The sequence below is a fragment of the Leucopleurus acutus genome, assembly GCF_964270905.1.
Source record: "Leucopleurus acutus genome assembly, chromosome: X".
NCBI classification, from domain to species: domain Eukaryota; kingdom Metazoa; phylum Chordata; class Mammalia; order Artiodactyla; family Delphinidae; genus Leucopleurus; species Leucopleurus acutus.
In genome coordinates this window covers 72039093-72054851 of record NC_139148.1, presented here as the reverse complement: position 1 = coordinate 72054851, position 15759 = coordinate 72039093, and the positions used below count along the sequence as shown (strand labels likewise).

At 34.8% G+C, this 15759-nt stretch overlaps 1 protein-coding gene across 1 annotated transcript in view; it reads left to right on the top strand.

The window, feature by feature from the left end:
• HDX (highly divergent homeobox) overlaps positions 1-15759 on the top strand; it is a gene marked incomplete at both ends in the record, with an annotated part of 157196 nt that overhangs the window by 72123 nt on the left and 69314 nt on the right. Inside the window, one exon of the mRNA XM_082864246.1 lies at positions 11930-12076. Within this exon, the coding sequence (XP_082720372.1) occupies positions 11930-12076 (147 nt within the window). The remainder of the gene's footprint in view (positions 1-11929; positions 12077-15759) is intronic.

Sequence of the window (15759 nt, the reverse complement as noted above, 5' to 3'; positions counted from 1 at the left end):
TTTCTTTCTTGTTTTTCTCCCTTTTATTCTGAGCCGTGTGAATGATATGCTCTTGGTGCTCCAGCCAGGCATCAGGGCTATGCCTCTGAATTGGGAGAGCCAAGTCAGGGACACTGGGCCACAAGAGACCTCCCAGATTCATGTAATATCAAATGGCAAAACTCTCCCAGAGATCTCCATCTCAATGATAAGAGACTTGAGATTCAAGCCCCACTCAACAACCAGCAAGCTACAGTGCAGGAAACCCTATGCCAAAAAACAAGCAAGACAAGAACACAACCATACCCATTAGCAGACAGGCTGCCTAAAATCATAATAAGGTCGCAGACTCCCCAAAACACACCACCAGATGTGGACCTTCCCACCAGAAAGACAAGATCCACCCTCATCCACCAGAACACAGAAACCACTTCCCTCCAATAGGAGGTCTACACAGCCCACTGAACCAACCTTAGCCACTGGGGACAGGCACCAAAAACAACAGGAACTACGAAACTGCACCCCATGAAAAGGAGACCCCAAACACAGTAAATTAAGCAAAATGAAAAGATAGAGAAACACAGAGCAGATGAAGGAGCAAGGCAAAAACCCACCAGACCTAACAAATGAAGAAGAAATAGGCAGTCTACCTGAAAAAGATTTCAGAATAATGATAGTAAAGATTATCTAAAATCTTGGAAGTAGAATGGATAAAATGCAAGAAACATTTAACAAGGACCTAGAAGAGCTAAATAGCAAACAAACAATGATGAACAGCACAATAAATTAAATTAAAAATTCTCTAGAACAGATGAATAGCAGAATAACTGAGGCAGAAGAACGGGTAAGTGACCTGGAAGATAAAAGAGTGGAAATAACTACTGCAAAACAGAATAAAGAAAAAAGAGTGAAAAGATTGAGTACAGTCTGAGAGACCTCTGGGACACCATTAAATGCAACAACACTCAAATTATAGGGGTCCCAGAAGAAGAAGAGAAAAAGAAAGGGACTGACAAACTATTCGAAGAGATTATAGTTGAAAACTTCCCTAATATGGGAAAGGAAATAGTTAATCAAGTCCAGGAAGCACAGAGAGTCCCACACAATATAAATCCAAGGAGAAACATGCCAAGACACATGTTAGTCAAACTATCAAAAATTAAATACAAATAAAACATATTAAAAGCAGCAAGGGAAAAACAACAAATAACATACAAGGGAATCCCCATAAGTTTAACAGCTGATCTTTCAGCAGAAACTCTGCAAGACAGAAGGGAGTGGCAGGACATATTTAAAGTGATGAAGGGGGAAAACCTACAATCAAGATTACTCTACCCAGCAAGGATCTCACTCAGATTTCATGGAGAATTTAAAACGTTTATAGACAAGCAAAAGCTAAGAGAATTCAGCACCATCAAACCAGCTTTACAAAAAATGCCAAAGGCACTTCTCTAGGCAGGAAACACAAGAGAAGGAAAGACCTGCAAACACAAACACAAAAGTTAAGAAAACGGTAATAGGAACATACATATTGATAATTATCTTTAATGCAAATGTATTAAATGCTCCAACAAAACACATAGACTGGCTGAATGGATACAAAAACAAGACCCATATATATGCTGTCTACAAGAAACCCACTTCAGACCTAGGGACACATACAGATTGAAAGTGGGTAGATGGAAAAATATATTCCATTCAAATGGAAATCAAAAGAAAGCTGGAGTAGCAATTCTCATACCAGGTACAAAATAGACTTTAAAACAAAGACTATTACAAGAGACAAAGAAGGGCACTACATAATGATAAAGGAATCAATCCAAGAAGAAGACATAACAATTGTAAACATTTATGCACCCAACATAGGAACACCTCAATACATAAGGCAAATGCTAACAGCCATAAAAGAGGAAATCGACAGTAACACAATCAGAGTAGGGGACTTTAACACCCCACTTTCACCAACGGACAGACCATCCAAAATGAAAATAAATAAAAAAACAAAAGCTTTAAATGATACATTAAAAAAGATGGACTTAATTGACATTTATAGGACATTCCATCCAAAAACAACAGAATACATATTCTTCTCAAGTGATCATGGAACATTCTCCAGGATAGATCATATCTTGTGTCACAAATCAAGCCTTGGTGAATTTAAGAAAATTGAAATCATATCAGGTATATTATCCAACCACAGTGCTATGAGACAAGATATCAATTACAGAAAAAAATCTGTACAAAATACAAACACATTGAGGCTAAACAATACACTACTAAACAACCAAGAGATCACTGAAGAAATCTAAGAGGAAATCAAAACATACCTAGAAACAATTGACAGTGAAAACACAATGACACCAACCTATAGGATGCAGCAAAAGCAGTTCTAAGAGGGAAGTTTATAGCAATACAATACTACCTCAAGAAACAAAAAACATTGCAAATAAACAACCTAACCTTACACCTAAAGCAATTAGAGAAAGAAGAACAAAAAAGCCCCAATGTTAGCAGAAGGAAAGAAATCATAAGAATCAGATCAGAAATAAATTAAAAAGAAATGAAGGAAATGATACTAAAGATCAATAAAACTAAAATCTGGCCCTTTGAGAAGATAAACAAAGTTGATAAACCATTAGCCAGACTCATCAAGAAAAAAAGGGAGAAGACTCAAATTAGTAGAACTAGAAATGAAAATGGAGAAGTTACAGCTGACACTGCAAAAATACAAAGGACCATGAGAGATTTCTAAAAGCAACTCTATGCCAATAAAATGGAAAACCTGGAAGAAATGGACAAATTCTTAGAAATACACAACCTTCCAAGACTGAACCAGGAAGAAATAGAAAATATGAACAGACCAATCACAAGCACTGAAATTGAACCTGTGATTAAAAATCTTCCAACAAACAAAAGCACAGGACCAGATGGCTTCATAGGCTAATTCTATCAAACATTTAGAGAGACCTAAAACCTATCCTTCTCAAACTCTTCCAAAACTGTTCCTTCCCCTTCCAGATGGAGGAACACTCCCAAACTCATTCTACGAGGCCACCATCACCGTGATACCAAAACCTGAGAAAGTTGTCACAAAAAAGAAAACTACAGACCAATATCACTGATGAACATAGATGCAAAAATTCTCAACAAAATACTAGCAAACAGAATCCAACAGCACATTAAAATGATCATGCACCATAATCAAGTGGGATGTTTCCCAGGAATGCAAGGATTCTTCAATATATGCAAATCAATCAATGTGATACACCATATTAACAAATTAAAGAAAAAACATATGATCATCTCAATAGATGCATATAAAGCTTTTGAAAAATTCAACACCCATTTAAGATAAAAAACCTCTTGAAAGTAGGCAGAGAGCGAAGTTAATAACATTGCTCAACATAATAAAGGCCATATATGACAAACCCACAACCACCATTGTCCTCAATGTTGAAAACTGGAACCATTTCCACTAAGATCAGGAACAAGATAAGGTTGCCCATTCTCACCACTATTATTCAACATACTTTTGGAAGTTTTAGCCACAGCAATCAGAGAAGAAAAAGAAATAAAAGGAATCCAAATCAGAAAAGAAGAAGTTAAGCTGTCACTCTTTGCAGGTGATATGATACTATAACTAGAGAATCCTAAAGATGCTATCAGAAAATTACTAGAGCTAATCAGTGAATTTGGTAAAGTAGCAGGATACAAAATTAATGCATAGAAATCTCTTGCATTCCTATGCACTAATGATGAAAAATCTGAAAGTGAAATTAAGAAAACACTCCCATTTACCAGTACAACAAGAAGAATAAAATATCTAGGATTAAACCTACCTAAGGAGACAAAAGACCTTCATGCAGAAAATTGTAAGACACTGATGAAAGAAGTTGAAGATGATACAAATAGATGGAGAGATATACCATGTTCTTGGATGGGAAGAATCAACATTGTGAAAATGACTCTACTACACAAAGCAATCTACAGTTTCAATTCAAACGTTATCAAACTACCACTGGCATTTTTCACAGAACTAGCACAACATAATTTCACAATTTGTTTGGAAACACAAAAGACCCCGAAGAGCCAAATAAATCTTGATAATTAAAAACGAAGCTGGAAGAATCAGGCTCCCTGACTTCAGACTATACTACAAAGCTACAGTAATCAAGACAGTATGGTACTGGCACAAAAACAGAAATATAGATCATTGGAACATGATAGAAAACCCAGAGATAAACCCACGCACATATGGTCACCTTATCTTTGATAAAGGAGGCAAGAATATACAGTGGAGAAAAGAAAGCCTCTTCAATAAGTGGTGCTGGGAAAACTGGACAGGAACATGTAAAAGAATGAAATTAGAATACTCCCTAACACCATACACAAAAAGAAACTCAAAATGGATTAAAGACCTAATTGTAAGGCCAGACACTATCAAACTCTTAGAGGAAAAGATAGGCAGAACACTCTATAACATAAATCACAGCAAGATTCTTTTTGACCCATCTCCTAGCGAAATGGAAATAAAAATAAACAAATGGGACCTAATGAAACTTAAAAGTTTTTGCACAGCAAAGGAAACCATAAACAAGACCAAAAGACAACCCGCAGAATGGGAAAAAAATATTTGCAAATGAGGCAACTGACAGAGGATTAATCTCCAAATTTTACAAGCAGCTCATGCAGCTCAATATCAAAAAAACTAACAACCCAATCCAAAAATGGGCAGAAGACCTAAATACACATTTCTCCAAAGATGATATACAGATTGCCAACAAACACATGAAACAATGCTCAACATCATGAATCATTAGAGCAATGCAAATCAAAACTACAATGAGATATCTTCTCACACCAGTCAGAGTGCCCATCATCAAAATATCTACAAACAATAAATGCTGGAGAGGGTGTGGAGAAAAGGGAACCCTCTTGCAGTCTTGGTGGGAATGTAAATTGATACAGCCACTATGGAGAACAGTATGGAGGTTCCTTAAAAACTAAAAATAGAACTGCTATATGACCCAGCAATCCCACTACTAGGGATTTACCCTGAGAAAACCATAATTCAAAAAGAGTCATGTACCACAATATTCATTGCAGCTCTATTTACAATAGCCAGGACATGAAAGCGACCTAAGTGTCCATTGATACATTAATGGATAAAGAAGATGTGGCACATATATAGAATGGAATATTACTCAGCCAGAAAAAGAAATGAAATTGAGATACTTGTAGTGAAGTGATGGACATAGAATCTGTCATACAGAGTGAAGTAAGTCATAAAGAGGAAAACAAATACTGTATGCTAACACCTATATATGGAATCTAAAAAAAAAAAAGGAATGGTCATGAAGAACCTAGGGGAAATATGGTAATAAAGACACAGACCTACTAGAAAATGGACTTGAGGATACGGGGAGTGGGTAGTGTAAGCTGGGACAAAGTGAGAGAGTGACATGGACATATATACACTACCAAATGTAAAACAGATAGCTAGTGGGAACCACCCGCATAGTGCAGGGAGATCAGCAAGGTGCTTTTTGACTTAGCTGGAGTGAGATATTGAGGATGGGAGGGAGGGCGACGCAAGAGAGAAGAGATATTGGGATATATGTATATGTATAACTGATTCACTTTGTTATAAAACAGAAACTAACACACCATTATAATTAATTATACTCCAATAAAGATGTTTAAATTAAAAAATGGGCAAAAGACTTCAATAGACATTTGCCAAATAAAATATACAAATGGGTAACAGGTGTATAAAAAATATCCAACATCACAGGAAAATGCAAATAAAAACCACAATGAAATATCACCTCATACCCATTAGCATGGTAACTATTAAAAAATTAAGCTAACAAGTGTTCGTGAGCCTATGGAGAAAGTAGAACACTTGTACATTGTTGATGGGAATGTAAAGTGGTGCAGTCACTATGGAAAGTGCTATGATGGTTCCTCCAAAAATTAAAAATACGACTAACATATGATCCAGACATTCAATTTCTGGGTGTGTACCCCAAGGAGTTAAAAGAAGAGACTCAAACAGATACCTGAACATGGACATTTTTAGTAGCTTTCTTCACAATAGCCAAAATGTGGAAGCAACCCAAATGTCCATCAGCAGAAACATTGATAAACAAATGTGGTATATACATGAAAGGGAATATTATTCATTCTTAAAAAGAGAGGAAATTCTAACACATGCTATAACATGAGTGAACCTTGAGGAAATTATGCTAAGTGAAATAAAGCAGCTACAAAAAGACCAATACTGTATTGTTCTACTTTGATAAGCTATCTGGAGTATTCAAACTCATTTAAACAGAAAGTAGAATGCTGGTTGCCAGGTGGCTGGAGAGATGAGGAAATGGGAGTTGTTGTTTAATGGCTATGAAAAACTTTGGAGATTGGTTGCACAACAATGTGAATGTATTTACCACTACTGAATTGTACACTTAAAAATAAAGTGGTACATCTTATATTAGTGTGTTTGATCACAATTTGGAAAAAAATAGTTAAATTAAATTTCCACCCAGAAGTCACAAAATAGTATTCTTTATGAGGACCCCATATTCAATCTCTTATAGATAAGAAGACATTTTCACTGGAGGTGGGTACTGTATCAATAAGTAAATTGAATGGAATAATATATCTGTAAAGCATACATTTTTTTAAATCATACAGTTTAAAAGGGTAATGCATTGATAATCATATAAAATGTATTTCATATGATTTAAAATATCATTGTTTACAAAAAAGATATCTAACATATGTTTAGCACATTCCTGGTCACTAAGGATATACAAATTTTTAAAAAATAATAAATAAAAAAGAAAAGCATTTCTCAGAAAAATAAGGCCAATAAGCATATAAAAACGCTTGGTCTTTCTTAAAAAAATATAAATCAAAAGAGCACGATACCATGTTTCACTAAACTAGCAAAAATTATAAAGTTGGATAATACCTAGCATTGATAAAGATGTAGGAAAATAAGGACTATCATACATTTCAGCCTTTGTTCAGGCAATTTCTCTATGTTTACAAAAAAAAGAAAATTAAATGCACATACTCTTTGGCCAACCAATTCCATTTTGTGGTATAAGACCTAAAATTAAATCCCCATATTATATGTGTCTTGATATCTAGGGAAAGCCGAGTGGGTCTTGAATGATGGCCCAATCACAAGTTCCCCTTATCATCGTGTTCCTGAAGATAAAGTACCATATTCAAACAACTCTCCTTAGCATGGGGACCAGGCACAGTGGCTGCTTATCCCTGAATAGCAAGCTACAGTTCCCTGCTAGCCCACAGAATGATTCAAACAAGTCAATCACATTCTCCTGTGGGAAACAGAGATTTCACCATGCCTAGGGGTTACACCACAGCCTCTGCTTGTTCATTCTGTTTCCAAGTAGAATTATCCTATGGCCCTGCATGGTATACAGTGTTCTCCTCTTATAGGCTGTGAGTATGTGTGACTAATACACTACTGTTGATTTCATCTGTCTAGTGTTGAGAATCAGTTGTTTATCAATCCCTATAACTTTAAGCAGGAATCCCTTCCTTGTCAACTGGAAGAAGTGGAGGTGATAAAAACATATGGCTTGGAATTTCCTATTATATATAATTGCAAATATAAAGCAAGATATAGGTACCAGAATGTCCATTTCAGCATTGATTTTAATAGCAATAACCTGAAAACCACCTAAATGTTCGCCATTAGATAACTAAATTAGATAATATAATTAGAAAATATTAGATAACAATTACATAAATTGTATAGTGTCCATATGATGGAGCACAATGTAGAAGTTAAAAAGACTGAAGTATATCTGTATGTGATGATATAGAAACATCTTCAAGATATACGAAGTGAAAAAAATTAAGTTATAGTATCATCAATTTTTTTCTAAGTGTATATGCATTTTTACCCTGGAAATTTACCCAGGAAACTACTGACAGTGGTTGCCTTTGGTGTCAGGATTGGAAGTTTGTAACTAAGGAAGGAGAGAGACTGTAGCTCATTTTATACCTTTCTAATTGTTTGGCTTTTTTTTAATCAAGTGCATATTTATTTTTACAATGAAAATAAAAGTAAAAAGGCATGATACCTGCTATTAAGCAGCACATTGTCTAGTGGGAAAATGAACAAGCTTTCACAAAACAAGTTTGAAATCTCAACACCATGGGTGAATATCTGGACTGATTATTGGGATAATGCAGAGTAGTGCACAGCATATGGAAAGCTGAGGGAGTAAGGTGAAGGAAGTGCTAATTGAGCTAGAATTTTTTTAATAGTTCTCACTTCGAAAGGGTTACTCCTATGTACAAATATATAATTCAGTTCCACATTTAACTAAGATACATACTTAAAACAGGAAGCTCTGCTCCCCAATATCAGAGTTTTGTCACTTAGTTTTATTTTTAAGAGAAAAATAAAAGAACTAAATTCCTGGAAGTGTCCTAGAGGCTGGTGAAGAGGCCAGAAGATTTTTTTCTATTGTGTTACAATATAATCCAGGTGAAATCAAAACAATTGTCTTGTCACATGGGCCAAACCTCAGCTTTCACCTGGATTTCCAGGGTTACTGGAATGTTACTCTGAACAAAATCAGCAAGATAATTGACTAATATGTCTCCCTCACTTTAGTCAGCAGTTAAGGCTGAGGGTTGTCTTGTAAAGTGAAAGTGGCTTTATATATATTTTTTTAAACATCTTTATTGGGGTATAATTGCTTTACAAGGGTGTGTTAGTTTCTACTTTATAACAAAGTGAATCAGTTATACATATACATATGTTTCCATATCTCTTCCCTCTTGCATCTCCCTCCCTCCCACCCTCCCTATCCCACCCCTCCAGGTGGTCACAAAGCACCGAGCTGATCTCCCTGTGCTATGCAGCTGCTTCCCACTAGCTATCTACCTTACGTTTGGTAGTGTATATATGTCCATGCCTCTCTCTTGCTTTGTCACAGCTCACCCTTCCCCCTCCCCATATCCTCAAGTCCGTTCTCTAGTAGATCTGTGTCTTTATTCTTGTCTTACCCCTAGGTTCTAGATTTCAATAGAGAGACAAAACTGATTTCAACTTCAGGCTCCTCGGGGAAGAATTCGCCTTCTCCTTTAAGTGCCCACATTTTATTTCTTCAGTAAATGAGTATTCAGTTTTAATGTTAATTGATTTTTATTACCTTATTTATTTTCTTAGTTAAAATATGCTCTTAGGAGCTTTAAAAATAACTGCCCTTTCCCCCATAAGCTTCTACTTATCAGGCGTTGTCATAAGTTGCCTTCAGCATTGCTAATGCAGGACATTTCCAACAAATCAAATCAGCTTTTATTTAGTTCAATTTAAGGGATGAATCAGCTTTGGATGTCCTCTAAATGAATTACAAATTAATTGGCTCAGTGTGTTCAGTGTTCTGTTCATTATTCCTTCCAATTGACAATAATGTAGGCTAAATTATAGTGGAGAATTTGGTTCAATGGAAAAATATGGGAATATTTATGCTGCCTGTTATGAATTGTTTGAATCTACCTAGAACCTTACTACCATTTATTTTGCTCTTTGTTTTGCTTTGAGAATTTTAGCTCCACAAATATTGTACAATCAATATAGGAGGGACATGTAATGAGATTTTTATGTTATAAATATTATAACTTGAGGGTTATTTCACTTGATTAAAAAAGAAACTTGGATGACATGTTTTGATTCTTTTATTGGAAACATGTAATTTAGTACCAATACTTGTAATAACTGTTACTCATCAGGTTTTTTTTTTTTAACTTGGGGAAGAACAGATCTAGCTGGAAAGGAAATTGATTGACACACACTCAAAGAAAAACTGTACTATATGTCTTATGAAAAGACACATGCTAATTGTACAATCTAATTTCACTTTCTTGGTGGTAAACTGAGAATTCATATATTGTTTTTCCTCCTGATAGCTAACATTTCTTTTCAAAAGATTGTAGCTTTAAGACAAATTTGCACCTGTTGTTTAGTATTGTATCAGTTTTAGTTATGATAACTCTTTTATTTGAGTCATGGTTTATATGTTGTGTACATTATTTTCTGTTGTTACCTATATCTAATTTAGGAGAGGGTTCCATTTTAAATTTCAGTTAGGAAGGAAACATTGAAAGCAGTTTATGTCTAGGAAGTCTTTGAAGTCTAACCTCTCTGTGGGGCCAGATCATTTATTCTTAGGTAGAAGGCAGCAACAGAACCTCACATCTCATGCCATAATGATTTGCCACTTTTGTCCTCAATTCATTCAGTCTCACAGGCTTTTTCTGTCTCTCACTCTCGCTCTCACCACATTCTTTCATCACAAACACACACATACAGGATTTTGCAGCATATAGTTAGATAGATAGATAGATAGATAGATAGGTAGATAGATAGATATAGATATAGATATTCAGTTTTCAAATTTTATTTTTATTTAAAATTTTGGTCATAAAGGTTCCTATTAAATTGTTTAAACAATATTTAACTTAGGAAGTGAAAATCTTCTGTTTTCCCTATATACAGTTGGTTATTATATATTCTTGCAGAATTTCTTCCACGTGTCAGCATTTTTCTTTTGTTTTCCTTTTTATTTTTTAACATCTAATTGCTTTACAATGGTGTGTTAGTTTCTGCTGTAAAACAAAGTGAATCAGCTATATGTATACATATATCCCCTCAACAGCATACATATATATATATATATTTTTTAAATAAATTTATTTATTTATTGACTGCATTGGGTCTTCATTGCTGTGCACGGGCTTTCTCTAGTTGCCATGAGCAGGGGCTACTCTTTGTTGCAGTTGAGGTGTGCGGGCTTCTCATTATGGTGGCTTCTTTTGTTGCGGAGCACAGGCTCTAGGTACGGGGTCTGCAGTAGTTGTGTCATGCAGGCTCAATAGTTGTGGCTCAGGCTTAGTTGCTCCATGAGAGCATGTGAGATCCTCCTGGACCAGGGCTCGAACCCATGTCCCCTGCATTGGCAGGCAGATTCTTAACCACTGCACCAGCAGGGAAGTCCCTATATTTTTAACTAAAGTTAATTTTCAGATTTTTTTACCACCCCTTGAGTTAATTGGAGACACCATAGGGATAAAGCTACTAGAAAATAATCAGATATATTTCTACTTCTAGCTCTGCTATGGTCTCTCTGTGCCCTGTTGAATAAGTCCTTTGACCTTTCTTTTCATGACTCCTTATTCACAAATAGAGGTCATTATTCTATCATGCTTCTAATTTATTTCCTAGGGATGCCTCCAGGATTCGTTGAATTCAAACAATATATAAAGTCCATAGTTTATTGGTTCAAAAAAACCCTAAGAGTAAAAAGGATGGGCTTATTCTGAAACTTTCTGAAGCCATAAATATGATTGTTCTTTGAAAACAACATTATCTTATTACATTTATCTTATTTAGTCTTTTAATTTATTATAACATTAGTAGGAGCCTATCTGTGGTAAATCTAGATTAATTTATCAAAAGACAACACTGTGACATGATCCTGACTCTGGTATGTTTTTAAATATATGTAGTGTGAATGTGAATATACGTATTATAGAAAAAAGTTTGAAAGAACATATATTAGAAATAACAAGTGTAATTTCCAGGATTGTTAGTGATTTAAATTCTCTTCTTTTTAAATATATCTGTATTTTCTACAATTAATATGTATTATTTATGTGACTACAACCATTTTTATCAACATTGCTTAATTGTTATCAGGTAAATTTTTTACTCATTTTATTCTAGCACACTTTCATGTCATAGTAATAAATACCATGATAATGCCCATTTCAGGAAGGGGGAACACAGAGTAAGAATTGTGAAATTAATTTATTTGTTGAAAGTAACCTAGCACATATCACTCTGATGATTTAATATTTTTCCTTTGAGTATTCTAATTTTTTAAAATGTTTTTTACAGCTACAAGACCGCACTCAGTTCAGTGACCAAGACTTAGCCACCCTTAAGAAGTACTGGGACAATGGCATGACCAGCCTTGGCTCTGTTTGTAGAGAGAAAATTGAAGCAGTGGCAACTGAATTGAGTGTTGACTGTGAAATAGTTCGGGTAAGGTATTTTCAATAATTTTCATGTTGTGGTTGAAGAGTGTCATAAATGAAAGCCTTAAAAAGTTGTATGGTTGGCATTTCTCTAATTAGTGATGTTGAGCATCTTTTCATGTGCTTTTTGGCCATCTGTATGTCTTCTTTGGAGAAATGTTTATTTAGAGATTCTGCCCATTTTTTGGTTGGGTTGTTTGTTTTTTTCATATTGAGCTGCATGAACTGTTCATATATTTTTGAGATTAATCCCTTGTCAGTCGTTTCATTTGCAAATATTTTCTCCCATTCTGAGGGTTGTGTTTTCATTTTGTTTATGGTTTCCTTTGCTGTGAAAAACCTTTAAAGTTTTGTTAGGTCCCATTTGTTTATTTTTGTTTTTATTTCCATTTCTCTAGGAGATAGGTCAAAAAAGATATTGCTGTGATTTATGTCAAAAAGTGTTCTGCCTATGTCTTCTTCTAAGAGTTTTATAGTGTCTGGCCTTATAGTTAGGTCTTTAATCCATTTAGAGTTTATTTTTGTGTATGGTGTTAGGGAGGGTTCTATTTTCATTCTTTTACATGTAGCTGTCCAGTTGTCCCAGCACTACTTATTGAAGAGATTGTCTTTTCTCCATTGTATATTCTTGCCTCCTTAGTCATAGATTAGTTGACCATAGGTGAATGGATTTATCTCTGGACTTTCTGTCCTGTTTCATTGATTTATGTATCTGTTTTTGTGTCAGTACCATACTGTTTTGATTACTGTTTTGATTATGGTAGCTTTGTAGTATAGTCTGAAGTCAGCCTGATTCCTTCAGCTCCATTCTTCTTTCTCAAGATCGTTTTGGCTATCTGGGGTCTTCTGTTTTTCCATACAAATTCTAATTTTTTTTGCTCTAGTTCTCTGAAAAATGCCTCACACTGGTCAGAATGGCCACCATCAAAAAATCTACAAACAATAAATACTGGAGAGAGTGTAGAGAAAATAGGACCCTCCTACACTGTTAGTGGGAATGTAAATTGGTACAACCATTATGGAGAACAGTATGGAGGTTTCTTAAAAAACTATATATAGAGCTACCATATGATCCAGCAATCCCACTCCTGGGCATATATCCAGAGAAAACCAAAATTCAAAAAGATACATACACCCCAATGTTCACTGAAGCACTATTTACAGTAGTCAAGGCATGGAAGCAACCTAAAAGTCCATCAACAGAGGAATGGATAAAGAAGTTGTGGTACATATATACAATGGAATATTACTCAGCCATAAAAAGAGAATGAAATAATGCCATTTGCAGCAACATGAATGGACCTAGAGATTATCACACTAAATGAAGTAAGTCAGACAGAGAAAGACAAATAGCATATGATATCACTTATATGTGGGATGTAATTTTAAAAATGATACAAATGGACTTATATGCAAAAGAGAAACAGACTCACAGATCTTGAAATCAAACTTATGGTTACCAAAGGGAAAATGTGGCAGGAAATGATAAATTAGGAGATTGGGATTAACATATACACACTACTATATATAAAATTGGTAACAAAAAGGACCTACTCTGTAACACAGGGAACTTTACTCAATACTCTGTAATAATCTCTATGGGAAAAGAATCTGAAAAAGAATGGATATATGTATAACTGATTCATTTTGCTGTATACCTGAAACTAACACAACATTGTTAATCAACTATACTTCAATAAAAATTAATTTAAAAATTGTATGAGGTGCTTTAAACAATGCCATCAATAAAGTGAAAAAGATAACCCACAGAATGGGAGGAAATATGTTCAAATCAAATATCTGATAAGGATCTTATCCAGAATATGTAAAGAACTCTTACATATCAATAATAAAAAGGCAAATAGTGCAATTTAAAAATGGGCAATAGATTAGAATAGTCATTTTTCCAAAGAAGATGTACAAGTGGCCAATAAATACACTAAAATATGTTCGACATCATTTGTCATTATGGAAATCAAAACTACAATGAGATACCTCTTAACACCCACTATGATGGCTATAATAAGAAAGACAGGTAATAAGTGTTGGCCAGGATGTGGAGCAATTGGAACCATTATACACTTCTGGTGAAAATATAAAATGTTTTAACCACTTTGGAAAACAGTCCTCAAAATTTTTAACATAGAGTTACCATATGACAGCAATTCCATTCTTAGGTATACACTCAAAAGAAATGAAAAGTATGTCCACTCAAAAACTTATACATGGAGATGCAAAATCTCTCGTATGGAGGGCCAACTATGGGACTTGAGTATCTGTGGATTTTGGTATCCCCGATGGGTCTTGGAACCCCCCAAGGCTACTTCCCAACTGTAGAGTCACATAACTAAGTTGTTGCAAACATACTTAAAATGTTTCCAATAATTGCATCAAGCAAAAAAAAAAAAAAAGGTATTTCCTTTAGTGTTTACATCTACATTGATAACATCAATTCATCATTTTTTTTTTTGTTATTCAGACCAGAGCAGCTTGTTTCTTTATTGCAGATAATACAGTTTGTTCAGAGCTTTGTGACCTCCTAGAGGTGTGGGATAGGGAGGATGGGAGGGAGGGAGATGCAAGAGGGAAGAGATATGGGAACATATGTATAACTGATTCACTTTGTTATAAAGCAGAAACTAACACACCATTGTAAAGCAATTATACTCCAATAAAGATGTAAAAAAATGTGCTTGAAGAGAGAGGTGTAGAATTATGCAACATCATTTCAACATATATGACTACAGAACACTTTTTTCAAAAGACTGACATTGCACAGGGACATCAGTTAAGGGGTCATTGCTTTAAGTGTCTTCACATTTGTGACATTTTATTTTTCCTTTGCAATAGTCCTATGAGGTATAGAAGAACAAGGTCACACCTTTCAGATAAAAATGTTGCTAATAAATAATTAAAACTAACTGATATATCAAGTATTAATCGAATATATAGGATGTCATTTACTATTCTAGTCACCATAGGGCTAGAATGAAAATGTAAATCTTAGTTCTTGCTCTACTTGAAGAGATAAGTCATACAAGAGGAAAACAACCATGAAATGGTACTTTCTTTTTATCCAACAATATTTTTATACAAGCTTTAGTATATAATGGCATCTGATGTTGCCTGATTACTGAAAATAAGACTCATGGATGGTAAATTATTCACTGAAGTTATAAGCAGGTCAGTTCTGGACCTTACATTACCACTTGAACTTTGTGAATTCCAAAAGAAAATCACTAACTGGTATAATGTCTATCATATAAAGAAAAGAAAGGATAACTATATCCCCCAATAATTAGTCAGCAATATCAATGCACCAGCACTGGAGTATTGTTGAATCCAACCTCGTGATCTTCTAAAAATGACCATTCAAAAGTCCCTGGGAAATCACCAAACTCCTTTAGAAGGATTTAGCTAGAACTCTCTGTGTTTCTATAATAATATTTTATTGATCAAGATTGACAAAGTAGAACATTACCCTTTGTTTCCAAAGTGAGACACAAGGCCCTTGGTTTTGTTATTTAAGAAGTGTGTCCTCACCAAATGAACCTACCTACGAAACAGAAATAGATTCACAGACATAGAGAACAGACCTGTGGTTGCCAATGGCAGAGGGTGGGGGAGGGATGGAGTGGGAGTTTGGGGTTAGCAGATGCAAGCTATTATATACAGAAGAGATAAACAACA